The sequence below is a fragment of the Microtus oregoni genome, unplaced genomic scaffold, assembly GCF_018167655.1.
Source record: "Microtus oregoni isolate MIOR12 unplaced genomic scaffold, Mior012 000092F_ref0000046, whole genome shotgun sequence".
Taxonomy (NCBI): domain Eukaryota; kingdom Metazoa; phylum Chordata; class Mammalia; order Rodentia; family Cricetidae; genus Microtus; species Microtus oregoni.
In genome coordinates, this window is record NW_024544604.1 from 543,220 (window position 1) to 570,735 (window position 27,516).

General features: G+C 49.7%; 2 protein-coding genes across 2 annotated transcripts; both read right to left on the reverse strand.

Annotated features, from left to right (window-relative positions):
* Positions 1-203: 203 nt before the first annotated feature.
* On the reverse strand, positions 204-9,431 carry LOC121442647 (prickle planar cell polarity protein 3-like). The gene is given in 8 exon segments (XM_041644246.1): positions 204-1,020; positions 1,528-1,827; positions 2,548-2,734; positions 2,830-3,033; positions 4,161-4,298; positions 4,615-4,728; positions 8,338-8,521; positions 9,367-9,431. Coding segments are annotated over 7 exon segments (1,653 nt in total). The 5' UTR covers positions 8,446-8,521; positions 9,367-9,431; the 3' UTR covers positions 204-418.
* A 3,920-nt stretch (positions 9,432-13,351) lies between these two features.
* LOC121442685 (synaptophysin-like) lies at positions 13,352-27,416 on the reverse strand. The gene is made up of 7 exons (XM_041644297.1): positions 27,292-27,416; positions 26,126-26,191; positions 24,948-25,072; positions 21,518-21,713; positions 20,675-20,866; positions 15,837-16,167; positions 13,352-13,463 (listed from the first exon to the last, which is right to left on the reverse strand). Exons 1-6 carry the CDS (start codon positions 27,325-27,327, stop codon positions 15,841-15,843), a joined length of 942 nt encoding a protein of 313 aa, XP_041500231.1. The 5' UTR covers positions 27,328-27,416; the 3' UTR covers positions 13,352-13,463; positions 15,837-15,840.
* Between the last annotated feature and the right edge of the window lie 100 nt (positions 27,417-27,516).

Below are 27,516 nucleotides of genomic sequence, written 5' to 3' on the forward strand. Positions count from 1 at the left end.
TCCAGCCTGCCAATCAACCCTCCTGGGTGTGGTCACCTCTTCGGGTATGCCTAGGTCCCCCTTTGCTCTGCAGTTCAAGAAGCTGAACCATTCCCCCACATAAGCCACAAAATGAGTGACCCACTACAAATAACCTTTTCTCTGTGTGGGGTGAGCTGTGAAGGGCTAAATAAATAATAAAGATTGTTAAAATCTATAATGAATAAGTTAATTTTTTCCTCAAATGTATGGTAGCATCAGGAAGAGGGAAACTGCAGTGAAGCCATTGGAGCAAAGAAGTCAGGCCTGTTGTTTTTAAAACAAACAACTATTACATTGTTTCACTAATACAAACAGGGTGGAAACCGAGCCAAGACTTAGTTCAGGGGACTCATGGTGTATACTGACTGGATAGTAGAGTCCCTTAAGCTGTCTGCCTTCAAGCCACGATGCAGTTCTTGTCTCGGGTCTGGTGAGGCGTCACTGGGTGAGACACCTGGACGAGTGGCGGGGCTGGGGAGTTAAAGGTTTCAGTTGCAGTGTCCTGAGTGGTCCTGGACCTGCACAGGTGAGGGGGCAGGGGGATACGTTCCCCTAGGAAGAAGCCATCATCTTCAGAGGACTCTGAACTGGGGCTAGAGGGTGAGCTGGAACAGGATCCTGAATCCGAACCCGATCCCACGTTACATCCATGGTGGCCATGTCTGCCAGGATGGTGGTGGTGATGGTGGCTCCCGCGGCGTCGGCGCCTACGTCGGCGGTGGCGGCAGCTGGGGGCCCTGGGTGGGGGACTTCGAGGCCTTCGGCGTTGGGCTGGAGGTGCACTCAGGGTCCGTCGGGGCCCTCCCTCAGACACCAAAGGGTCTCGAAAGCTGACACGCGGGGTACTTTGACGGCCAAACGCATTATCATCTGGGTGCAAGGCAGGATGTCCAGGGGTTTCAGTAGGTGGCTCAGGAGCACTGCGGAGTCCCAGCTCAGGCATAGAGTGGCGGTGCGGGGCCCCTCTCAGAAAGCGGGAGGGTTCATTGGGGCTTGCAGTTATAAAAAGAAAGATGGAAGACTTCTTCTGGTATCTGCTACCCGGACTGGGAAGTGGAACAGGGGTCAGGGATGGGATACTCCAAAGTCTGACTGTTGGTGCAGGCTTTAGGTGGAGAGAAGGGTAGGAAGTAAATTAGCATGAGTCGTAAGGTTTGGTGTTTGGGTTGTGGTCCTCGAATAGGTGGATTGGCCAGAAGGGGACATATCAAAGGCTGGAGTAGGTTTGGTTTGGGATGGAATGGGGGGAAGCCTGGGTGCAGAGGATGGAGGGTGACCATTTGGAGGAAGTGAGGGAAGTACTTGGGCTCAAGATGGGACCAGTTGAGGTGTCCTATGGGCAGGTGCTGGGTGGACCCAGGCTAGTCAACAGATAGGTAGAGTTAGAACTAGAGATTAGGCCTGAAAAGGCATGGAGAAAGAGGGTGGACCCAACTATATGGGAGCAAGAATGCTTCAGGGCAAGGCTGGGCAGCCTAGGTAAGGCGGGGCAGAATCGGGGCTCACCAGGCTCGGCCTTGGTACAGGTGCCCTTGCTTGTCGTCTCTGCTGTCCCCTCCGCAGCCGGGAAAGAAGCTGCAGAAGCTGTGAGCGGTGCGGTGACTGTGCTGGCGCTCCAGCTGCGGCGGCTGGGCCCGGGAGCGGTGGTCTCAGCCCCGAGGCTGCAGGCTCGTGAACAGAAGATTAGGCCACGGCGTGGCAGGAAAGGGCGTCCCAGCAGGGCTCGACCGCACCAGCTACAGCAGAAGCAACGATCTGAAGCGTGCCAGTGTTGGCCCTCATAAGCCATCTGACCCTGGTCCAGGCCTGTGGGACCCAACATGAGTGAGAAAACTGAGACAGCACCCGTAGGCTACCCCTCTTTAGGAAGAGGTGGGGGATTTGAGGTAGGGTACCCTGATTTTCCTTCCCACACCTGGAAGGGGCCCTTTCACTGGAGAAGGCAGATAATGTGAGATTTGGCCCTCATCTTCCTTATCTCTTGGACAGGGGCTGGCAATGGTACTGTCGTCTCCTCTTTCTTTCCTAGGAAGCTCATTTAAAGAGCACAGATGGGCACTGAGCTCTAATATGCGGGCATTACAGGTGCCAGGCAGCTTCAGGTAGAAGGCAAATGGAAGGCAGGACCTGAAAAGAGGCCTGCTTGGTGGAGGCAGGACTTGGGCGAGACAGGGATTTGCCAAGAAAGCCAGTTGTAGAACATAGGACTTCAGGTTGGGTGAGGGTAGAGAGTGGGAAAGAATGAAGCGGAGCTCTGAGCAGTACACTCAGGATTCTCTGCAGGTGTATTTAGGTGTGCAGTGGGGGACTGATGTGTAGGTGGGATTTAGAAGGCATGGTTGGGGGAACATAGCTCAGTGGCAGAGAAATCTGTTGAGTATGTCTGAGTTCCATCTCCAGCACCAAAAGAAGGGAGGGAGGGCAGGAGGGTAGGAGGGAAGAGAAGGAGGGAGATAGGAACGGTGACCTGGGCCATGGCCTTGCTGTTCATACACTCCCCTGTGCTGTCCCATCATGTTCACCCACCGATGTGCTCCCCGCAGCCATCACAGTACTCCGCGTGGCGGGCCTCATAGCAGGCGCAGCAGTGGGGGCGGCTCTGACGCATGACATAGCGCTGCCCTCCTAACGAAGCTTCGCACTCGAAGCAGCAGAAGTGACCCATGTGCCAGTGCCGGCCCTCGGCCTCCGTACATTCAGGGGAGAAGATGATCTGCAGAGGTGCATAGGGCACCTGGGGCTGTTAGAAGAGCGGCTTTTGCCTCCGTCCACCCTCCATTCCCACCTCTGGCCCATGGAGGCACGAACCTCATCACATGCTTGGCAGCGAGGGCGCAGGCATTCGGCATGGTGGCGCCCACAGTAGACCTTGCCAGCATGATAGAAGTAGATGAGATCAACCAGCAGCTCCTGGCAGGTGGTGCACACGAAGCACTGAGGGTGCCAACAGGCACCAAGGCCTGCTCGACTGGCAAATACTGCAATGTCGCCACCTCCGATCTGCTTTCCACACTGCCAAATAACAGACACCATCACAGTCACCAAGATAGTCAGACGGATGGGGTCAGCCAAACGTGTGACAACTTGAACCTTTGCATAATTTTTTTTTAATGACAAGATCTCATGTAGCCCAGGTTGGCTCTCAATTTAATACACAGCTGTGGCTGGCCTTGAACTCCTGATTTTCCAGTAACTAGCACCACCTATGGGATAAATTTGAGATAGTTCTCACTGGCAGGGAGGAGAAGGACACATAAGAGACTGACTTTGCTCGTGGGAAAGCCATAAGGAGAGGACCTTAGCTATCATGGGTGGTCTTACAGGCAGACAAGCTGTCCTCTAGGGGTTGGGGGAAATCTTTTATTTTTTTTATTTTTTGGTTTTTCAAGACAGGGTTTCTCTGTGGCTTTGGAGCCTGTCCTGGAAGTAGCTCTGTAGACCAGGCTGGTCTGGAACTCACAGAGATCCGCCTGCCTCTGCCTCCCGAGTGCTGGGATTAAAGGCGTGCGCCACCACCGCCCGGCGGGTTGGGGGAAATCTTAAACTGGGTCCAGAGGAGGTGTTATAGACACAATCTCCACCCAGAGGTCTCAATCAATGCAATGGACTTCACCAAATAGTTTCAAGGACAGGTTTCCTCCTACCAGGAATGGCCTTGGAGACAAACCCCACCTACTGTAGAGCCCTCTACACTCGGGCTCCACCCTACACATCAGTTTATTATTTATTGCTGTTATTAATTTGTGTTGCTGGGGATGGACTTGTAAGTCAGTTCTTTGCTTTGAGACAGGGGTCTTACTACGTACCCTGGCTGCCCTTGAATTTACAACAATCCTGCCACAGCTTCCCAAATGTCGAGATTACAGATGTGAGCCCCCATGCTCAGCTATGTGGGTCAGATCTTAATTAAGAAGTCCCGATCACAAGAAGACCAAAACGACAGTCCCTCCTCCATGCTTTCTGCATGGAGGAGAGGAAGCCACAGAAATATATATCAAGGCCTTCTTAGAGACAACTTGGACCCAACAGTGGTGTCTAAGGGATAAGCTCTATTCATCAGAGGGCTCCAGAGACACCCCCACTGGGTGTTAAGTAGTAGGCCTCAGGGCCTCCACTTGCTGAGGTCCTCTGTAGCTCACCTCCTCGCAGATAGCCCCATTAATGGTCACTGGGAAGATTCGAACGGTGCCCCGTCCCAGATTCTCCCGCTTTCACTGCTGGCTGAAGGCTCGCAACTCTTTCTTCTCCTCCTCTTCCAGGGCCGTACAATACTGTGCCTGGGGAGAGGAGGAGTTTACTAGACTTCGTCCATGCTCACGGAGTTTACTTCTAGGCATGTATGTATGTATGTATGTACATATACACATATATATGGTGCCACCTACTGGAAATACCCATTCCTTACCTGTCTCTCAAGGCTCAGCTACATTTAGTCAAGGAATGGCCCTTCTGACTCCTGCTTTCTGAGGCCTTTCATTTCAGCTCAGCTCACCTTTTCTTAGCTGAACCCGCCCATTTCTTTCCAGTTGCCCCAAATCTGTCCAGGCTGTACCCCACTCCTGGTATGTCCATCCTGTCTTCTCCACTCCTCACCTCGCTGTCATGTGGGGGCAGCTGGTGCAGCAACTGCTTTATTCTGTATTTCTCCCCAGGACTGTTGACATAGGGGACCTTATCCTCTGGGAGGCAGCTGAAAAACTGGTAAACCTGGGAGGACATGAAAGTGTGAGAGAAGAAAACAATTACAGTTAGGGTGAATCAGGAGACAGAGTGGTCATGGCTCCCTAGTTCTATAGGAAAATTAAAACCACCTGAAGAGCGCTTCTCCCGATGCCATCCTCTTTCCCAAAGCTCCTGAACGGTTGAAGTGACCCACAGAGCAAACCTGCTTCCTTCTTCCCTTTATATAGCAAAACTTCTCAAGCGAGTTGTGTGCATCCCAGCTATCTACTTCCTCTGCTCCCATTGTATCTCGAGCCCACTCCAGTTCGGCTTCTGGCCCTGACCACCTGCAAAACTGTTAAGGTCCCTGGGGATGTCTGCTTTGTAAAAATCATTGTTCAAGTCTTAGTCCTCATTGGTCAGACCATCAGTAGTTCTGGGTCTAGGTGATTACTCTCTCTTCCTGGCAACAGTTTCTTCCTTTGGCCTCCAGAATAGCACATAGCCCCGGTTTCCTTCCTTCCTCACTGGCTGTTCTTCGGATCCTTTAAATTGCTCAACTAGTGGACCCCTGAATATGGAATGGTTATGGGCTTAGTACTTGGACCTTTTACCTGTGCCTATATGCACCTTCTTAGAAACTGCATGTGTCTTCATGGCTGTGACTATCATTTGCTGGCTAAGGTGTCCACATGCAGCCCTGTGACCTTTCCACAAGTCCTAGGTAATTTGGCTATCTAACTAGCACCACCAACTGCTACTCAAACATGCTCTTGCCGGGCGGTGGTGGTGCACGCCTTTAATCCCAGCACTCAGGAGGCAGAGGCAGGTGGATCTCTGTGAGTTCGAGGCCAGCCTGGTATACAAGAGCTAGTTCTAGGACAGGAACCAAAAGCTACGGAGAAACCCTGTCTCGAAAAATCAAAAAAAAAAAAAAAAACCAAAACAAAAAAACATGCTCTTGATTGTCTTTCTTTTTCTCTTCCTTCCCTCCCCTCCCCTTCTCTTCCTTTTCCTATTTGAGGCAGGGGTCTCAGTATGTAGCTCTTGCTGCTTTGGATCTTGTTATTTAGATCAAGCTATCCTCTGTTTCCTGAGTGCTGAGAATAGAGGCATGTACTACCATGCTTGGTTTGCCTTGGCTTTTTTTATACTACTCAACTCATCTACTCATCTTTAAGCTCATCTTTCACTTTTTACTCACTCTTACTCCAACCATTACTGTATGTATGGATACACACACACATATGTAAATAGGTAAATAATGAGACATGGTCCCACTATATAGTCCTAACTAGCCTGGAACTTGATCTGTAGACCAGGTTGGCCTTGAACTCATAGAGATCTACCTGCCTCAGCATCCTGAGTGCTGGGACTGAAGGCCTGTGAAATTGTATCTGGCTTTCAATTTCTTTCTTTCTTTTTATTTATTTATATTTATTATCTATAGAATATTCTGTCTGTGTATATGTCTGCAGGCCAGAAGAGGGCACCAGACCCCATTACAGATGGTTGTGAGCCACCATGTGGTTGCCAGGAATTGAACTCAGGACCTTTGGAAGAGCAGGCAACGCTCTTAACCTCTGAGCCATCTCTCCAGCCCTTTCAATTTCTTTCTTTTCCTTCCTTCCTTCCTTCCTTCCTTTCTTCCTTCCTTCCTTCCTAGACAGGGTTTCTCTGCATAGTCCTGGAACTTGCTCTGTAGACCAGACTGAATGAACTCAAAGATCTGCCCGTGTCTGCCTTGCTCAGTTTCTTTTCTCAAAGACCTTGTAACTGGGGTCTTGTTAAGTAGTCTAGCCTGGGCTGGGTCACATAGTGTGTCCTACACCAATCAAGGGCTACAAAGCCCCGTCTCAGAAAATTCTCCCAAGACAACAACAGCTAATGTATTCAGAATGAGGCTAGGAGGGATCCCACACTCGGTGGTAGTGCAGTTGCCTAGCATGTGCAAAGGCCCAGTGTGCTATTCCTAGCACTCCATGTATTTCCAAAAACAAGCCTCTCTCCGCAGTCACCCACACTGTTGACAGCTTCCTCTCACTGTCTTGTTTCCACCCTCGGTGCTACAGACTGTTAGAGCAGCCAGCTATACTGTTACACAATAGGACAAATCATGTCCCTCTTCTTTTCACAACCCTCCGGAGCCTTCCCCCTCATTCAGAACAGAGTTCTCCCCATGACCTGCGGTCCCTCTGACCTTTCCCGCAGCCTGCTCCTGCCACACTGGTCTCCTCACATGTTCTCACACAGATGTGCCAAGCACATCCTGCCGCTGTGCTCCCTGCTCACTTTGCCTGGCCTGTGCCAACCTCAGACTTCTGCAAAGCTCACAGCCTCCTGTTCTTCAGGGCGGCTCAGCTAGGGTTTGCCTGGACAGTCTATTTATAGTCCTGGCCACCCTCATTATCTGCTCCTCAATTTTCTTTTTTTATTCCATAGCCCTTCAAGCACCTGACGCAAGCCATCCCTTTCCATCTAAGAGTTCCATATTTGAGGGTTTAACTAAACGAAGATATTTTTAAAAGATCCATATGAACAGAACACCTACACGCAGATTTTTTCTTGCCATTGTTTCTATTTTTTTTAAAGATAGGGTCTTATATATCTTATAAAGATATAGCCCTGATTGGCTATATCTGTATTTTATACAGCCTTGAACTTGTGGCAATCCTGCTTCCACCTCCCTAGTGCTGGGATTACAGGCATGTATCACCACATCCAGCTATTTTTTCCTGAATACCATCATTTTTTCTGGTTTTGGAGGAGTCCAAGGCTTTGCACATGCTAGGCAAGTTCTTCACACCAGAGCTACAACCCCAGGCCAGAAATAACACAACTACTTAAAGCATTTACAGCGTACCAAGTGTTAGATAATCTAGGAAGATTTAAAGTGTATGGGGAGATGCTTGTAGGTTCTATACAAATGTATGCCATTTTGCATAAGGCATAGGTTTATGTAAGAGAAGAGCATCTTTGGATTTTGGTATGCCCATGTAGGAAAATAAGAGTCCACATACATGTGCCTCTGTGTGTGTTTTAGTGCTGGATGGAACTCAGGGCTGTGTGCATGCTAGGACAAATGCTCTAGTCTTGAGCCATATCCCCAGTCTTTGTTTTATGGTTTCTTTACTGCCCTCAGGGCCTAGACAGGTCTGACATACAATCAATGCGCAGTAATAACTGAATGGATGCATCTGCGGTGATGTGATAAGGGGCTGAGATCAAGTCTGGAGTACTGGACAGGCTAGAGATGAGGCTGGAGAGATGATTAGCGGTTGAAACTGCTCTCGCGCTCACCCAGAGAACTGGAACGCAGTTCTCAGCACACTCATAACAGCTGCCCCCCCCCTGCCGTAAGTCCACTCCCAAGGGATCTGATACCCTTTCTGGCTTCTTTAGGTACCCATACACACCTGATGCACGCATGCACGCGCGTACCTACACACACGCACGCACGCACACCTTTAAAAAAGAAAAAAGACATGGGATAACAGGTGAGCAGGACCCAGGGGAACTGGTCCAGCGATCACTCAGAACAGAGACGCTGACAGTTGGACCACACTCCTGCATTCCTCCAGAAATAAATTTGCGCTCAAACGCATCTGTGTGCACCCACTAGAGAAGGAGAGTGGGTGGCCAGCCTTTGGTCACCTGCTCCGGCTTAAGGCCAGGGGGTACCCAGGCATACTCCTCTGAGGCACAGCCTGAGTCGTCATCAGAAATGGAGTGGCGTTGGAAGTCCGAGATGAGCCGACACATGATGCGCTCTAGGTCCACAGGCACAGTGTGCACTGCATGCTCCTCCCGTGGGCATTTGCAGTGCTGGCAGATCTTCCTGTGAGAGCCAGGATAGGAGTCAGTTACTAAGGAGTTGCCCACCCTGCTCCCTAGGCAGCCCAGGCACGGCAGAAGAAGGGCAAGGCATGTAGCTTAACACTAGAGGGTTCAGAGTTGGGGCAGAGCTATGTGCCTGGGGCCAGGGCTGACAGGAGTTGGGGCTAAAGCCAAGATCTGACTTTGCTTGTGACCAGGCCATGGGACACTGGCTGTGCCAGGCTCTGGACGATGACAGGTCAGGAACACAGGGGCCTAGAGGACTGGGGGTTGGGCTGTGATTCTGGTGCAGGATACTAAGGGGTGGGGCTTCAGGGTCTGAAGGACATCACCCAACCAGCTCTGGTGCGTGGGTCAGAGTCTCTGGGCAACAGGGGCGGGACTCCGGGTTTCAGACTGGTGCCACAAATCAAAGAATTTCCTAGGGGAAGATTCTGCACTCTGTGCGGGGGGACCCCTGGAGGCAGGTCTTGTGTTGAGGCCCTGAACTTGTGTACAGGGAGTGGGGACACAACAGTGAGTCTGTGGGACTATGGGCTCCTAGACTTTGGGTGTAAGGCTCCAGGAGGAGAGAACACTGGGCCTAGGAGAAAAGTTCTGAACCTAAGAAGGGAGCTGAGGGAGTATGTGGAAGGGGCTAGATCTCTCTAGAGATGGAATCCAGACTTGGAGAAGATGATTTTGGGAGATAATAGGGCTGTGAAACCCTCCTGGGAACAGGTCTCTCGGGAATGAGTCAGGGGGCGGGGCTCTGGAATGGACTTTTAGGTTTCTTTCCCAACTCTGCTCTGTGGGCGGAGCTCAAACCTTGGGGCAGGGCTCTGACAAAGGCTAGAGGTCACTTACCTCCAGCCGTGCAGCAGGAAGCCTGGGCACTGTTCCCTGCAGGAATTGCAGGGCTGGCCATGAGCGGGGTCCTCTGCCTCGGGAGGCTGTAGTGGGTGGGGGGCAGATGCAAAGCGAAATAAGATGCGGGAGTAGGGAGGGAGACGTCAACGCCCGTTCCTCCACTCCCAGGATTGCAACCGCAGGCTGGGGCCTGTCTCACTGGGGGCAGCGCTGGGCAGGCTGAGACCGCGCCTGGAGCGCCGGGGAGGAGGAAACAACCAAACCAGAGGCAGGGCAGCTGGGACCACTTTCCTGTATGTTCCTTCAGGGAATTCTCCAGTCTGGGCTGGTCTGTCTCTCTCTAGTTCTCAGACAGGTCCGTCAGAGTGTCCTCTCCTTACCAGAGGAGGGTCCCTAATCTTGGTATTTCCTCTCAAGTCTTATTCTGATCCCTTCAACAACCAGTTCCACAGAGTAGGCGGCTGCGAACCCACCCTTCCCGGAGATCCCCAGGAACTCTGGACAATGCTCTTCCCTAAGGAGTTCTGCTGCCCCTCCCCCAAACCCTGGTTTCACCTCTCCTACCTGAGGAACTGAGGAGTAACTAACTACTTTTAGGACCACAGTACGTCCCTGTTCCATTCTGAAAGTCCCATCCCAATACATCTTTGCCTTTACCCTTCATACTTTAGGACTATTCTCTTCTTTGGTCCAGACTCCACCTTTCTTGGTTAGAGATCTTCCAAAGAAAAGAGGGGAAATCCTCCTATCTAGGAAGTCAAAAGCGTCCAGACACCGAAGGAAGCCTGGAAATCTTATTATACAAATCTTGGTTCACTGAGTCTTGGTACTCGCGAGTGAAGGATCCCCTGCTTCTCATTTTACAGTCCCCCAATGTATGAGGTCCTTTACTCAAGAGCTCAGGACGTCCCTGCTCAACTTCAAATCCCAAGACCCTATTTTCAACTTTAGGATTAATTCACAGGAAAGGGGGTGTCCCCAGATTGCAGCGGGTGATAAAGGGTGTGAGACGTGTTAGAGAGTTGAGCCACCATTTCTACACGTTTTTGCATCCTCGAGTGTGCTTTGGTCCCAGCGCCCAAGTCTTAGGAAAGCTGGGGAAGGGAATTTCCAGGCCGTCCCTGGGGCGCCTCCCCTCTGTCCCAGTGCCTTGCCCCCTCTCCCAGGCCTCAGTTTTCCTCTGACCCCCACCACTGCCCTTGAGCCCTGCTCACCGCACGCCCGGAGCGGCGCCTCCGGGACCCACGGGCGAACATGGCGTGCCTAGACAGAGTCAAGCCCAGCCGGGTCAGGCGAATGGAGTCCTCCAGGCCGCCAGGCCACAGGCGCGTCCGGCCAGGCAGCTCTGTTCCGTAAACTTGACTCCCGGGTGGGAGGAGCACGCCAAGTAGGGCCCGCCCCCCTGGCCTGTAGTAGCTAAGGCACTGCTGCGCTGTCCCCAGTCGAAAGGTGAGTGAGTGCCTTGCTGGAAAGCCTACCATTGGAGTTCATCCCAGGGCTAGAGCCAGAGCAGGGTGTCTGTCAGGAGGCTGACCCTCCAGTGTCCCTCGGTGTCACAGTCTTTAGAGTTTGAAAGCTGTTGGACGTAGCGACATGATTACAGTGGTACACTGGAGTGTTTGCATGGATGAATAGTATCATTGGAAGCTTTGGGGGACAGGGTCAAAGCCACCTCTTGGTCCCTTCCCAGAGTCCTTTTTTCAGGATGGATGTTACAAGAATGGTCCCAACCTCATCTTCAGTCCTAACTGGTGCTCTGTGGCGCTCGTGGTCCTGCTGGACTTACTCCATTTTCAGAGACAGACCTGAGATTTATGTGGAAGAGAGTGAAATCACTGGCCAGGTTCCGAGGCCTGTTCCACATCCTTCCAAGGTATCCACTCCAGCCACTGTGCCTACCGATCCCAGCCCAAACAAGTAGGTCTTAGAGCTTTCCTTCTCGCTCCCTTATTTTTCTGTAGCCAGGTAGATCTTGCCTTTCCTGAGCTCACTTCCAGAGCTGGGTCTCTCTTTCCTGCTCTTGGCATCTCTGGGCCTTGGGGCTAGGAAGGGGTCAAGTACTGGCAGCCACAACTCAGAACTCAGGCGCCCCAGTGAAGTCTTTAATTAGGCGTGAGGCACCAACGGGTCAGACAGGCCTTTCATCTTGGGCGCCCAGGAACTCTCCCTTCCACTCTCCCCAAACCCCATTACACACAACCCTGTCACTTCCTGACCCTTGTCCGGGAGAAACTGGGGTTGGGAGGGGAGGATCTTCATCAGTTAATCAGCCTCCCCACCTGGTAGGTCTTTGGTTCCCCTCCTTAGGCTGAGGCAAGAGAAAGAAGATAGCTACCACGGGACCTGAAGTGTTCACAAACAAGAGCTTGGGTAGGATGAAGTCTTGTGGAGTCTCCCTAGTTACGGAGGCCTTGAGAATTTGAGGACAAGACTTCACTGGGACCAGGAAGGGTGGCTAAGGGATCAGCATGAGGACCACACCCTAGATTAGATGGCCAGCAATGGTATAGCAAGCAGTGCTAACTCAGAGACTCGGAATACTTTGTAGGCAAGGCTTCAGCAGGATGCTACTGGGGGCTGAGCTTCCTCTGATTTCCTCTCCTCTTGCTCCTCTTCCTTTGTCTGCACCCAAAGGAAACGACGCACTGAGAAATCAGAGCCAGATGAACTGGGTGGTTGAGGAGTTTATTTGGGAGAAGGGAATTTCTCATATTTGTTTTTCCTCGGGGAGGGTGTCTTCAAACAATACCGAAGGGCACAGGAAAGTGGGGGGTCTGGAGGGAAGAGGAAAGGGCCACAGTCAGACAAAATGGCAACACACGATCACAGGCACTACCAACATCACAGACACAGCAGAGGGTACAGGATGGGGGCTCCAGACCCAGCCTCCAAGTATTCCGGGGCAGAGGGGAGTGTGGAGGGAGAGGGTAGAGAAAGGGGAAGAGGGTGGGTCAGCCCCACAGACCTGTAGACTCTGTCCTCTGATTATCTAGCTGTCTCTTGAGGAGGTGAGCAAGGGACATTTCTCTCTAGATCCCACCCTTCACCCTCCAAACCACGATAACTTGGCTCTTCCCAGGTTACCTCAATTCCCAGGGTGCCAGGTGTGTTCTCTCTCCTGCGTTTAACAAAACTCGTCTCATGGCTCCTAACTATGGCCCCCCACCCCCACTGCTTGAACCCTACTCCGTTGAAAACATATTTTCTTTGCTGCCCCACGACAGGAAGGGCTTCCCTTCGAGACCATCACACACTCCTCATACCCTTCATAACCCTGACAGGACCTCCTCTCAAGCCTACATCACTCCTGAACCCCAGTTCTAGCCTTGCTCAAGCTCTTTTGAATCAAACACAGACTCCTGCATGTTTCAATATACACTCCTAGAGATGCTGGTTCCAACCCAAGCTGGCTCGTTCTGGAGCCCACTGGATGTTAAAGCCACGCCCCTCCTAAAACCGCTCCCTTGGGTCCCTTCTAACCCCATTCCAGAATGCTGTAGGACACCATTTCCCTAAAAGGCTCCATGTCTAGTGTCTAGTATGTCTGGAACCCAGCTCTCTGCTGACTCTCCAGAGCTCCTCCCATCTCTCCACCTGGTTCACCCATATCCTGTATCCCCACCCAATCTGCTGTCCTACTCTTGGGGTTGGATTTCCATTCAAGCTTCTGTTCAGGCAATGCTGGAGGAACCAAGGCTAGAGAGTCAAGAGGAGCAGAGGGAGACAAGTAAAGGAAAAGTCACATTGACCCTCCCCATGCAGCCAAGGTCTGGTCCCCTTCCTGTCCCCTTTCTAGAGTCCTCTTACCTCAAGGGACAGGGCTAGGGAACAGAGAGGGGCTGAGGAATGCAAGGTCAGGATAAGGGAGGAGCCCATTCAGGACTGGGCCCCTAGTGCATGGAGAAGTGGGTGAGGGTAGGGCTCAGACAGATAAATAGATATTTATATATAATATAATATATATATATAAACAGCAAAGACAGTTAGGGTCTCCTGGGTTGAGGGGTGGAGACCTAGGGTATGGGAATAGGAAGGGGGGCAGGTCTTCTCTTGAGCTCTTGCCCACCCATGGGGTCTTCGTGGGCTTCACTGACCTGTAGAGACAAAAGCCACAGAAAGGAGAAGTCCAGATGAGGGTGGTGCCCTACACGTGAGGGTGACATCCCCAGGGAGGGATTGGGCCACAACACTTTTTCTTCTGCCTGGCATGTTTTCTTCTCTAACAGCTCTGGAATCAGCCTCATTCTAGCTGTTCTCACGACAAAGATATTACCAACCTTGCTCAAACTGGGCACCAAAGGAACAGTTGAGGTCCTCTCTCCTAATCAAAAAAGCCCATTTTTCAGCACTATTGTAGTCACTGTTGAAAATCAAAGTAAGTAACCCTATCTTGGTGAGGCTTACATCATTATTAGGGGAGACAAGCCTCACAAGATGAACAGGACGTATTAGGGAATCACCTAATATAAAATAAGAGGCCAGGCATGGTGGCGCACACCTTTAATCTCAGCACTCAGAAGACAGAGGCAGGTGGATCATTGTGAGCTCAAGGCTAGCCTGGTCTACAGAGTAAGTCCCAAGATAGCCAATGCTATGTACTGACCTGTCACCCAAGAACAAAAAATTCTCTAAGTGAGGCTGTAGAGATGGCTCAGAAGCTAAGAGAGCTTGCCGCTCTTTCAGAGGACCCACATTTGACTCCCAGCACACACATTGGATGGGTCACAACCATCTGTAACTTCAGCTCCAAGGAATCTGACCTTTCTCCTGGGCTCCTTGAACTCACACGCACATACTCACACACATATACATAATCAAACAAAAATAAAATCATTTTTAAGAAGTGCTCTAAGTGATGTGTGTATAGCATGAATGAGCCTTGATTATACCTCCAATCTAGTGGAATACAGTCATGAACCATAAATTAGCAATTAAAATTGCAATATGGGGGCTGGAGAGATGGCTCAGTGGTTAAGAGCATTGCTTGTTCTTCCAAAGATCCTGAGTTCAAATCCCAGCAACCACATGGTGGCTCACAACCATCTGTAAAGAGGTCTGGTGCTCTCTTCTGGCCTGCAGACAGAGTATTGTATACATAATAAGTAAATAAATATTTTTTTTAAAAAAATAAAATTGTGATATGGAAAAACACAGGGTGTGATGAGAGATAATAGGAGGATTTGTTTTAGACAAATAATCACTGATTATGGAGTTGGAGGTATATGCCTGTGACCCCAGAATTCAGGAGGCAGAGGCATGAGGAAAACAAGTTTGAGGCCAGCCTGGGCTACATTAGTGGGACCCTAGCAAAACAGGGAGGTGGAGGCACAATCAGGAATTCAAGGTCATCCTTAGCTAACACAATGAGCTCCAGGCCAGCATGAGCTCCAGGAGACCTGGTCTCAAAAATAACATAGACCATACAGAAAAGACAAAGCCATCTGTGCAGCATGTGTGGGTCTTGTGACCACTCTGGAAAATGGTTGCCTTTTAGTGAGATGTTACAACCGGCTTCTGAAAACAGGACAGCGATTTCTGAATTTAGGAGGACAGTGGCCTAGCCGAATCCTCACGGACGCTGCGGGTGGAACAGGTTGTAAATGAGATAGACTAGGCTCTTGCGAAGAGGGAAGATGAATGTGAAAAATGGAAAGTCTGGTCCTGAGTGACCTGGAAGTTGTTGCCTTGTAAATCAGGTTGGTCTTGAATTTACAGAGCCCCGCCTCTCTCTGTCTCTCCAGTACTGGGATTAAAGGCACTGGGCCCACCACACCCGGCCAAGGACTTTTTGATTAAATGTGAGCTGCTTTAGAAGACTCTCCAACCTGGCTCACCCACTAGCAAATCTATTCCCATCTAGGTGATGTCACCTTTCTCTCTGAGACAGGATCTGGTTATAGAGACCAAACAGGACTCAAGAACTTGCAATCCCCGTGCCTCAGCCTCTCAAGTGCGGGGATTGTATATGTGCTCCATCACGCCAGGCATTCATTTCTTTTATGGCCCAACAAGAAGGCATATGTATGTTTCCAAGGCCCCTGCTCTTCCCTTTTTCTTCATTTGAAATTCCACAGCGTTTCTTTCACTACAAGAGTTAAGGAGAGGGAGCAGCAGATCTACATCCTGCTCGTGTGCTGGTAACCCTCAAACCCCACCGTGCTTACCTTCCTCCATCTATCCGCTTTATCTTCTATTAGTTTATCAATCATTTCGAAGACCCACCTCCCCTTCCCTACCTGGAAACTGCACTACTTCCTTGACTCTCCACTGCGCAAGTGCTCCTACACTCCATTCATTGGTTACTCTGAACGCTGCTCCTGCCCCTTCCTTCTCTTGCTCTCTGCCCATTGGCTAGATTTTCCGCGTTCGTTCCCCCTCCCCCTTTTTTTGTAGTTTTGCCTGTCTATTGGTTCCTTCAAGTTTCATTTCTTGTCCCTTCCTGCCGCATCCGTCCATCCATCACTCACCAGATTACATCTGATTGGAGAAGGAGGTGGGCGCTCCCTGTGGGCCATAGCCTTGTTGCCCATAGTCGCCCTGAGGCCCGTAGCCACCGCCACCGCCACCCGCTGGCTGCCCGTAGTCGGGTTGGTAACCACCCTGAGGCCCGTAGGAGTCGTGGGGCCCATATCCTCCGGGGCCCTGTCCGTAGCCGGCATCGCCATAGGCATCCCCAGGGGCTGGCTGCTTTTCCGGAGCGCCTGGAGGTGCGCGCATGAATGGGGCGGCCCAGCCTGTCTCTTTGAACACGAACCATAGGTTGCCAACCCAGAGGACCAGGTTCAGGAAGCCAAACACCTGCAGGGAGACAAGGCCAAGCTGTTGTCCCTCACCCATTCATTACCTTGGCAGCCCCGGGGATTTTAAGGCTGAGCGAACAGGAATGGGCATTTTGAGGGCTTAAATTCCTGAGTCTCTGTGACTATCAGTGTACAGAAAAATTTGGGACTGGGACATTAGTTAGAATTTAGATGTACAAGTATTTATTGGGCCTGGTGGCCCACAACTGTAATTCTAGGGAGCTGGAGACGGGATAATCAATTCAAGGCTAGCTTTAGCTCCTTACATAGTTTGAGGCCTTCCTGGGCTACATGAGAGCCTCAAACAACTAATTTTTAGGGCAGGGGTGGTGCAAGACTTAATCCCAGTACTGAGGAGGCAGAGGCAGATGGATCTCTGTGAGCTTGAAGCCAGTCTGGTCTACACAGTGAGTTCCAGGACAACCAGGGCCATGTAGACAGACCCTGCCTCAAAAGAAGAAAAACATAATTTAAAAAATGTATTTAGGTACACACTTATTAAGTATACATGTTTATACATATACAAAATATAATAAACTTAAATTTGCAAAATATATAAGTATACATTTTAAATAAACACTAATTGATGTTTGTAAACACATGTATGTACAAATTAGCACAGATGCTTATGTATAAAACATAGAAATGTACATGTATAAAATATGATGCGGGAGTCCCCTCTATGTGGTGTGATTACCATTAGTGAATAAAGAAACTGCCTCAACCTGTTGATAGGGCAGAACTTAGGTAGGAGGGGAAAACTAGAATGAATTCTGGGAGAAAGAAGGTAGAGTCAGGGAGACACCATGGAGCCTCCAGAGTCAAATATGCCAAATCTTTGCTGGTAAGCCACTGTCACATGGTGATACACAGATCAATAGAAATGGGTTAAATTAGTGTTAAGAGTTAGCCAATAAGCCGGGCGGTGGTGGCACAGGCCTTTAATCCCAGGACTTGGGAGGCAGAGGCAGGAGGATCTCTGTGAGTTCGAGGCCAGCCTGGTCTATAAGAGCTAGTTCTAGGACAGGAACCAAAAGCTACGGAGAAACCCTGTCTCGAAAAATCAAAAAAAAAAAGTTAGACAATAAAAAGCTAGAGCTAATGGGCCAAGAAGTGTTTTAATTAATACAGTTTCTGTGTGATTATTTTGGTTCTGGGCAGCCGGGCCGAACAAGCAGCCCTCCTCTTCCTCATATTTTATATATATATATATATATATATATATATATATATATATATAATTTTTTTTTCTGAGACAGGTTCTCTCTATGTAGTTCTGGCCGTCCTGGAATTTGTTATGTAGACTAGGCTGGCCTTGAACTCATATCTGCCTCTGCCTCCCAAATGCTTCTTGTGGTTGTTGAGACAGGGTTTTACTGGCAGTCCTGGAACTCACTATGCAGGCTGAGCTGGCCTCTGCCTCCCGAGCGATAGGAATTGAACTGCTATTTTTAAGAAAAGCAGTAAGTGTTCTTAACCACTGAGCCATCTCTCCAGTCCCCTGTTTTCTTTTACTTTTTAAACAAATATCCTTATACTCTGGTTTCTCTTCAGATCGTATAAATCTTTCACCTTTTACTAAACAAATATCCTTGGTTTCATTCCTCTCTCTCTCCTCTCTCTCTCTCTCTCTCTCTCTCTCTCATATTTATTTATCAAGACAGGGTTTCTCTGTGTAGCTTTGGAGCGTGTCCTGGAACTCACTCAATAGACCAGGCTGGCCTCGAGCTCACAGAGATCCACCTGCCTCTGTCTCCCGAGTGCTGAGATTAAAGGCATGTGCCACCACTGCCTGGTGGCTTTACTTTTTATTAAATTCATTTATTTATAGTGTTTGTGTGTGTGTGTCTGTGTTTGAAAGTGCAAGAGACATGGTGTGCTCATTTGATTTTTGTTTTTAATATAGGAACTTGTCCATTTACCCCAGGATGGCTTGGAGCTCACTATGTAGGCTAGTCTGGCTTTAAATTAGCCCTGGGGGTGGAATAATAGCTCAGTGTTAAGAGGATTTAGGCTCAGTTCAATTTCCAGCACCCACATGATGGCTCACAAACACGCATAACTCCAGTTTTAGGGTATCTGCACTCTCTTCTTTTTTAAGCTTTTTCGAGTCAAGGCTTCTCTGTGTAGCCCTGGCTATCTGAACTCCCTCTGTAGACCAGGCTGGCCTCGAACTCACAGAGATCTACTTGCCTCTGCCTCCTGAGTGCTGGGAGTAAAGACCTGCACCATTATGTCTGGCTTCTGACACCCTCTTTTTAACCTCCACAGGCACCAAGAATAAAAGTGGTACACATACACACGTGTAAGCAAAATACTCATACGAAAAAAATAAATCTTTTTAAAAAATTAGTGTTTTAAGTGCTCAGTTTACAGGTATGTATTAACATTTCTGACTCTAAATAAATGTTTTTTTTGTTTTGTTTTGGTTGTTTTTAGACAGGGTTTCTCTGTGTAGTTCTAGCTGACCTGGAACTCATTATGTAGACCAGGTTGGCCTCAAGCTCACAGAGATCCATATGCCTCTGCTCCCAAATGCTGAGACTAAAGATATATGCTACCATGCCTAGCAAAGTATATGCTCTTAAAGAAAAACAATTTAAAATTATAAATAAATATATCAAACACAGGGGGCTGGAGAGTTGGCTCAGAGGTTAAGAGCACTGCCTGCTCTTCCAAAGGTCCTGAGTTCAATTCCCAGCAACCACATGGTGGCTCACAACCATCTGTAATGAGATCTGGTGCCCTCTTCTGGCCTGCAGGCATACACTCAAAACAGAATATTGTATACATAATAAATAAATAAATAAACAAACATTAAAAAAAATATATATATCAAACACATAAAATACTTTAAAAAACAAAATGCTATATGCCATTTACTATATGTCAAACCCTCTTCTGAGTACCTTAAACAATATTAGTTCACTTAAAGTTCCATGTTTGGACAGGAAGTAAAACCTACATTTTATTTTATTCTTTTTCTGAAATAGCCTTGAAATGTTGCCCAGGTTGGCCCAGAACTCCTGAGCTCAAGTGCTTGATCTTCTGTCTCTACTTGTCTGGTAGCTGAGACTACACACATGCATCACTACACCCAGTGGATATCCCATTTTATTTTTAGTATTTTTAGTTTCTTTTCTTTTCTTTTTTTTTTTTGAGACAAGATCTTACTCTGCATCCTAGGCTATCCTGGAACTCATTATATAACCCAGAGTCTCAAACTTTCACCAGTCTTCCTGCCCCAGATTTCAAATTTCATTTAGGGATATAGCGTTTTGGCCACACATAAGCATGCATACCACCTGCATGCCTGGCCCTTGAGAAGATCAGAGAGGGTACAAGTTCCTTGGAACTAGGATTATGGAGGGGTCAGAGCCAAAGTGTGGGTGCTAGGAATTGAATCTCGGTGCTCTGCAAAAGCAGCGAGTGTTCCTCATCCTCCTGCAACCCTCCCCTGAGACAGGGTTTCCCTGTGTAGCCTTGGCTGTCCTGGAACGCGATCTGTATGTAGACCAGGCTGGCCTCGAACTCACAGAGATCCGCCTGCCTCTGCCTCCCGAGTGCTGGGATTAAAGGCGTGCACCACTGCTGCCCAGCTGAGCAGCAAGTACTCTTTATCACTGAGCCATCTCTTCAACCCTTGATATGTCCACTTTATTTATTTATTTTAATTAATTAAATTTTAAAAAAATTATGTGTATTGGTGTTTTGCCTGCATGTATGTCTGCGTGAGGGTGTCGGATCCCCTGGAACGGGAGTTACAGACAGGCGTGAGCTGCCATGTGGCTCGAATCTGCGTCCTCTGGAAGAGCAGCCGGTGATCTTAACCACTGAGCCTCCTCTCCAGCCTTGTTATGTTTATTTTAAAGTCAAGTCCTCAGAGACTAAGTTACCCAAGATAACACAACAAGAGGCAGGAAAGAATGGTTCAAATTTTAGCATCTGCAATAGTGATATAGGATGCGATATTGTGTCAGGTTGTTTCCTAAGCACTTTGTGTCTTGTGAATTCAGTGAGAACTCAGCTTTGGAGCAGGACCTATCATTATTAGCCTTCAATTACATGCTCAAAATGATCCCCCAAAGGTTTGTCGCTAGCTGTAGGTCACAGAGCTTGCAAGTGACAGGATTTATGTTCAGACTGATTCTAGCCAGTAGGGGGCGTCCAAGACGGGAACCATTTCAAGACCGTTTTTTCTTTTGCAGTTTCCGAAACAAGTCCTGGGAGGATACTGAGTTTCAGGAGATTTAACCATACTGGGCTGGGTCCAGGTGTCCCGGCCTAATCTGAAGGGCCTCATTCCCCCCCCCCCAATGGGGGACAGACAGCGTGTGCTATCCTAATGATTATCATTGTTCAGCCTGTTTTTGTTGGCATGCCTCCTCCTGGGAGCCCCCATGGATCTCCTGACTCTCCTCTCATCTTCGGTCTCCACCACTGTCCATCCCAGACTGTGTCCTTCAGCTTTTCTCTTCCCACCCAGCCAGCTTCCCAGGGCTTACCACTGAGGTGTTGAGTCCTGAAGTCACAGGGTCCCTCTGGTCCTTGCACGTGTTCCCTGCCTGGCGGCACACAGCCATCCCCTTGATAATGTCCTCTGGGTCCGTGGCCATCTTCACATCGGACAGGCCTTTGGCCCAAGCAGATGAGCTAACTAGCCACATGAAGGCAAACACGGCCGTGGCCAGAAAGTCCTAGGCAGGGGTGAGGAAGATGTCACTGTGAATGGACTGCTTCAAGTTGAGCCCCCAGCCCTTTTGAGGTGACACGCTTTTGTGGGAGGGGTCCTCTAGAAGAGGCCTGCCTCTCTTCTGCCTTTGCAGCCCAGAAGCTCCCAGTGTGTTCAGCTTGAGTTCCTGTGAGTGTGTATGATACAGAAACTGTGGGAGTGTGCTGTGTGGGTGCGGATGTTGAGGGAGGAACTAAGTCTGTGGGATGCTTCTGAATCTCTGAGAAGTGTGTCTTACCGCTTTTATTTGCATGTGGGAATATGTGTCATTTTATGTCTGGGATGAGGGTGTGAGAATATCTCTGTGTAGGAATCAGTGTCTGTGTGGCAGGGTGACATGTATTTCTGTCACAGTGAACTTCCTTTGATCTAGTCTCTGTGACTGTGTGAAAGATAGTAGGGTCAGGTTGTGGGCCGGCCTGGCATTCCGTGTGGGCTGTGTGTATTTCTCTATGACTTTATGGCTTCACAAACCAGATGCCCACTGTCGAGTCATGGAGACAACAGCAGTGTTGGGCTGCTTGGCAATGGGCCTGTCTTGGAGTCGGTTTGGCTTGTGAGCCTCATGCAGCCTCATGTCCTTGGTCAATGCATGCCATCAGCTGTGGGGACTCACCATCATGGGTCCTTTGTTGTTTTCTCGGTACTTGTTCTGCAGGAAGATGTAGGTAGCCAGGGCCCCCATGGAATAGAGGAAGGCAAACACAGCCACGGTGACAAAGAATTCAGCTGACGAGGAGTAGTCTCCAACTAGGAAGACCTTGGTGGTGCCTCCTTTGCAGGTGGGTGCATCAAAGTACACCTGGTGCAGCCTGAAGAGAGAGGTGTGTAGATGGGGCCGAGACTCTAAGAATCCCTTTCTCACCTTCCCAACCATGGGTCTCCCAGATTGTTTCGAGGTCCCAGGAAGAGGAGGAAATGACCATGTACTGAGCATTGACAATGTACCATTAGTTGCTGAAAGCATCCTGGTAAGATATGTGGTATCCCTCCCCCACTGCAACCCAGGCACTTCTGCTTCTGAGTTTGTCCTAGAACATACCAGGTATCATATCTTTTTACTCTAGGGTCTTTGCATTGGCTACGTGCTCTCTTTAACAGGCATGCTCTCCCCTTGTTGTTTCTCAGCCCTTTGGAAGAGCATGTAAGCATGCCCTTCCTTAACATAGCTTCATGTCTTATTCTTTTTTTGTTTGTATGTTTGTTTTTCGAGACAGGATTTCCCTGTGTAACAGTCCTAGCTGTCCTGGAACTAGCTCTTGTAGACCAGGCTGGCCTTGAACTCACAGGGATTTACGTGCCTCTGCCTCCCTAGTGCTCAGATTAAAGGTGTGTGCCACCAAGGCCTGGCCTCATGTCTTATTCTTCCAGCTCCTTCAGACTTTGCTTAAGAATCACCTTCTCATTAAAGACTTCCCCCATCACACTTTTAAAACCTTTTTGGTGCTGATGATTGAACATAGGACCTTATGCATGTGTGTGTTTGTGTTTGGATGTGCGTGTGTGTGCAGGTGCACATTTGTTGGTGTGTATGCAATTGCACAGATTTGTGACAGACAAATTTTAACCTCACGTGTTGTTCCTCAGGTACCATCACCCCTCTTTTTGAAACAGGGTCTCTTTCTGTCTTGGAACTCACCAATTACCCTAAGTTGGCTGTCCACGGTGTGCCAGGGATTCTGACACAAGCCATTATGCTGGGTTTGTTTAATGTGGGTTCTGGGGGTCAAGCTCAAGTCCTCACACCTGTAAGACAAGCACTCTACTGACAGAGCTAGCTCCCCAGCTTGGGATTTACTATTTTCCCTTGATTTTTTTCCCCTGTAACTATGAGGGGGCCGGGCTTATTCCTTTTTCATTTATTGACAGATCCCAAGGGTCTGGAACAGAGATGGCACCAATTAGGTTCTTGAGCAGTGTTTTTAGGGTGAAGCACAGAGATGGGAACAGGCTTAGAGAAGTGCATTTGATTGTATAGTCACTCAGCTAGTAGAGGAAGGACAGAGCTGCTGTATGAATCCCATCTCCTCCTAAATCATGTTGACGCTTTTCTCTTTTTAGAGACTCTTTTTAGGTCCCTGAGATAAAAAAAAAATGTATGCGTGGCAGAGATGCCCAACAGCTGTGAAATAGGAAAAGACCGAAGAGTAGAGGGATATTGGAACAGGCTGTGTGAAGGGCAGACTGGGAAGGTGTTCTGAGTCAAAGGCCTTCCCTGTGCTGTGATGGGGAAAGCCTCATGTGTGGGCAGAATAGAACTGGCCTGGGAGCCCACAGCTCTGGCCTCAGGTTGGAGACTGGCTCCTAGGACTGAACAAATAGAACTGGTGTCTCCTATAGCAGAGATCCCAAGCATGGAAGATGCTGGGGTGGGGGTGGGGGATTCATAGAGGGCTTCTGTGGCCTTTAGGGAATTCCCAAAAGGCTGGTTCTTATGCTGCCAACTACCCCTCACCCCCACCCCCCAAACATCATGTGTGTGCTTCCCCCTTCTCCAAGGTACTTGAGATGGGACCCAAGGCATGCTAGACAAGTGCTTTGCTATTGAGCTACACCCTCAGTCCCCAAACTCTTTTCTCCGTGGCTTACGTGAATCTGAATAGCTCTGACTGCTCTCTGTCTCTCTCGGTCATGCTCTGCTGCCATCTCCTGTTTCTATCACTGGTCAGGACCCGAGCTGGCTTCCCTCTCCCAACTGTGTGATCTTTTAGGCCTCCATTTACCCTTGGTGTTGCCCAACTCCCAATTCTTCGCCAAGTTCCTAAATCTGATTTCTTACACTTAACAAGCACATGCAGAGCACTTCTTGGTCTCAGACACTGCACTGAGTGCTTTACAAGTATTGAATTAGTGAAGATGTCCCATCCCCTTGTGGAGCATCAATATTATTATCTCTGTTTACAAACAAGGAACTTGAGACTCAAACTGTGACATGATTTGCTTCAGTCATCAAGGAAAGTCAAGCGAAACTGTGGGTCTGTGTCCCCATCCTTAAGATGTAGCAGTTCCTCCAGCTTGTCCGTACACATGTACACCTGACACCTAGCACAATGCCTGCCACATGTTCGGGCCTCAGTAAACATCGGGAACCTCTAATTTGGTCCCATGATTTTCCATATCTATACAGCATCCCCATTATTTTCTAGCCAAACCCCTGCATGAAAATATGCCTCTAGTATTTATCTGCATCAATAGTTATCCCCTTTTGTTTGTTCTAATGGAGAGTCACGAGGACTGGGAATTTGATCTGCTTTAGTCCCGGTTAAACTCCAGCACGTTGAGAAGTAAATAATGTTAACTAGCCTTATTTTAAAATATGTCTTTTAAAAATTGTATTTAGCGTGTACATGCCCACATGTATGTAAGTGTATGTTTGTCACAGCTCATGTGTGGAGGTCAGAGAATGATTTGCAGGGAGTCTATTCTTTCTTTCTACCACATGTGACTTAGCGATCAAAGTCAAGTTGTCAGGCTTAGTGGCAAGGGCCTCTACCTGCTGAGCCATTGCACTCCCCTTATTTTGAGACAAGACCTCACTTTGGATCTGAGGGTAGCCCGGAACTCACCACAATCTTTCTGGCGTAGCCTCCTAGGTGCTGGGATTACAAGCATTTGCCACCACACCCAGCAATGAACATTAATTGAGCATTTACCGCATTCAAGTGTACACATATGTGTTTATACACATGTAGCTCTCTTTCTCTCTGTATCCCAGTGCCGTGCCAAGGCTGTGCAAGCTCCCTACCACTGCACTACAGCCCCAACTTTGCCATTTGCTTATGAATCGTACTTATTTCCTGTCTTGTATTCCCCCCCCCCAGAATATAGCTAGAGAGGGTGACACCCTGTGTCTGTCTTGCACATCACATTGTCCTAGAGATCAGGGGCAGTGCCAGTTACACAGTAGGTGTTCAGCACACGGGCAGTGATCCCAGTGGCCGTGACCTGTGTGTGCTGTGCAAAGGTCATGGGGAAGGATTGTTCAGACCCACCCTCACCCCGGCCCTGCCTCTCCCAGGTCTCAGGATACCAGGGCAGGGGCACACCTGAAGGGGTACTCAAATTCAACTTCGATGTTGAGGGCACTCTCCGTCTTGTTGGCACACTCCACGCTCAGCCAAAGCTCTCCGTTGTAGCTGCCACATGTAGCAAAGGCGAAGATGGCAAAGACCTTGGGTAGCAGGGAAGGGGATGGCTGTAGTGAGCCTGTATGCATGTGGGAGGGAGTGCCCTCCTCTGGACAGATTGAGGGGGGCAGCAGAGGCAGCAGCAGATGGAGAGGTCCCCACCCCTACCCCCCTAATCAGGGTTCACCGGGTCCTAGCACAAGCTGATTACAAGGGTGTGACTGTTTCTCTCTCCTTGTGTCACTGCTTTTACCTCTGGGTGCTCTGGCTTCTCCCCCTCCCCTTCCTTCCCTTCCCCCTGTCCCTTCTCCCCTTTCCTTTTCTCTTCTCTTCTGTCACTCATTGCATCTTTGTCTTTTGCATCTCTTTCTCTCAATATCTGTGTTTCTATGCATATTCTTCCCCATCCTCTCTCTCTCTCTCTCTCTCTCTCTCTCTCTCTCTCTCTCTCTTCATTGTGTATGACTGTATGTCTCTACACACTTGTTTCTTGGTCTGCCTGTCTGTTCTGCTCTGCCTGCCACAAAGTCTCTATGGTTCCCCGTCTCCCTTGTGCCCATTTCTGTATGTTGCTCTCTGTTTTCTCTTTTGGGTGTCCATCTATCTGTATGTGCCTTTCTTTCCCCTACCACATTTTTCTGCCTCATGTCCAGTTCTCTGGCTCTCATCTCTTTTTTTCTTGGCATTTACATCACTGTCTCTACCATTCCCTGCCTCTCATTCTCTGTCTCCTTCACTGTCTCTGGATTTTTCTGATTTTGCATCTCTCTCTCTCTCTCTCTCTCTCTCTCTCTCTCTCAGCAGTCGGCTTCAGGCTCCACCTCCCATCCCTCCCTCCTTTAGTTCAAGAGAGGAGGTAGGACGTCACAATCTGTCACTCCACAACAGGGGTACCCTCGGCCTTATGTGACATCATAGCCTATCTGTTCCCTGTCCCTTAAACCCCTGGTACCTTACTCTAGAGTTCAATTCCCTCATCTTCTTCCACTCCAGTTCTTGTCTGGCTCCCTGATCCTCCAGCACCCCTGCTCTTCAGGACCCCATTACCACCCTTTCTCCTTGCACTCCACCCACCCCACAACCCAGACCACACTTACCCACTGCAGCACCTTCACGAAGCCAAGGGGCTCCTTGACCACCCGGAATTGACCCCCAGCCACCAGCTGAGGAGAAAAACAGTGGGGGAGGGAGGTGGTGGGGAATACAGAGGTGAGGGGCCAGGCTGCCAAGCATTGATCCCTGGAGATAGGGCATGTGACCCCTAGAAGTAGGTGACATATGGAGAGGGAGTGAGGAGGAGAAAATGACACTTTGGGGAAGGAGTAAACACCAGGGTCTCAGAAAAAAAACCCCAGGGTTCAGGGGTGGTGAAGTGTGAGCTGATGAGTCACACGGCAGAGGTCGGGGGTAGAAAATAGATGGGGTCCAGACTAGTTAGGGAAGGCGAGTCTGAGCTGCTTAAAGGTGACTCAGAAAGGGAAAAGGGGAAAAGGTTGAGTGGAAGAAGATGGGGTTCATTCGAGTGGGGGAGGGGGCGCCGAGGGATGAAGGTGAGTCACAACAGCATAGGGGAGGGGTCTGCAGTGGTAAACGTGAGTCAGAGGATGGTGCTTGTGTCTGAGGCGATGCGGGTGGGGAGGGGTCGCTACTGGTTAGGGAGGAAGCCAGTTCTGAGGCGATGAAGAAGAAGGAGATGGCGGAGATGGTCTGGAATGATTAAGGTGGGGGAGAGCTGGGGCATGGATTCACTGGATATGCGCTGGGAATGAGGAGCCTGGGGGCTTTGGAGAGGCAAAATCGGTTCGTCCCCCTAGATCTGCTGGGGGACAGAAGGGTGGTCATCTACGGGGTGAAATCTCTGGGAGGGGCGGATGCCAGCCCTTCCCCACCCCGCCCCCACACCTTCTGTCGCTCTATTTCCTAGCTCATCTGCAGCCCCCCAAGTCTTATTTTCATTTCCCCCTCCCTACCCCTTTGCCCTCTTCCTAGACCCGGGCTCCCCTCTTTCTCCCCACCGACAGTTCTTATGGGGCTCTGGCGGCCCCCTCTGCGGCAGTGAGGATAGTCCTCGATGCGGCAAAAAAGCGCACTCCTTTTCTCCACCTCCCTCCCTCCCCTAGCCTGCTGCAGACCCCCCAATTCCATCCTAGTCCCCAGTGACCGCATCCCGCTACCCTGGCCAACACCTCTTAGGGTTGGAAGGGCCATAGCCACCAGGGCTCCAGCCTGCGCTGGGCTCTATCCATGGTGCTGAAGCGCATACCTGATTCACCACGTCCATGTCTGCCAGAAGCAGCATCAGCAATGCAGGGGGCGGAAGGTGCCTGCTAGCAAGGGCGGGCGCGGGGCGCGGCGGGGGCGGCGCGCGATCGTCGGAACAGCCCAGTCGGCGGCAGCCCCGCCCCTCTCACTCTGTCTCTCTTTCGGGCAAGCGCCTGCGCACCACGGTACCCCCTCATCCCCCCCCCCCCAGCTCGCCTGCAGCCAT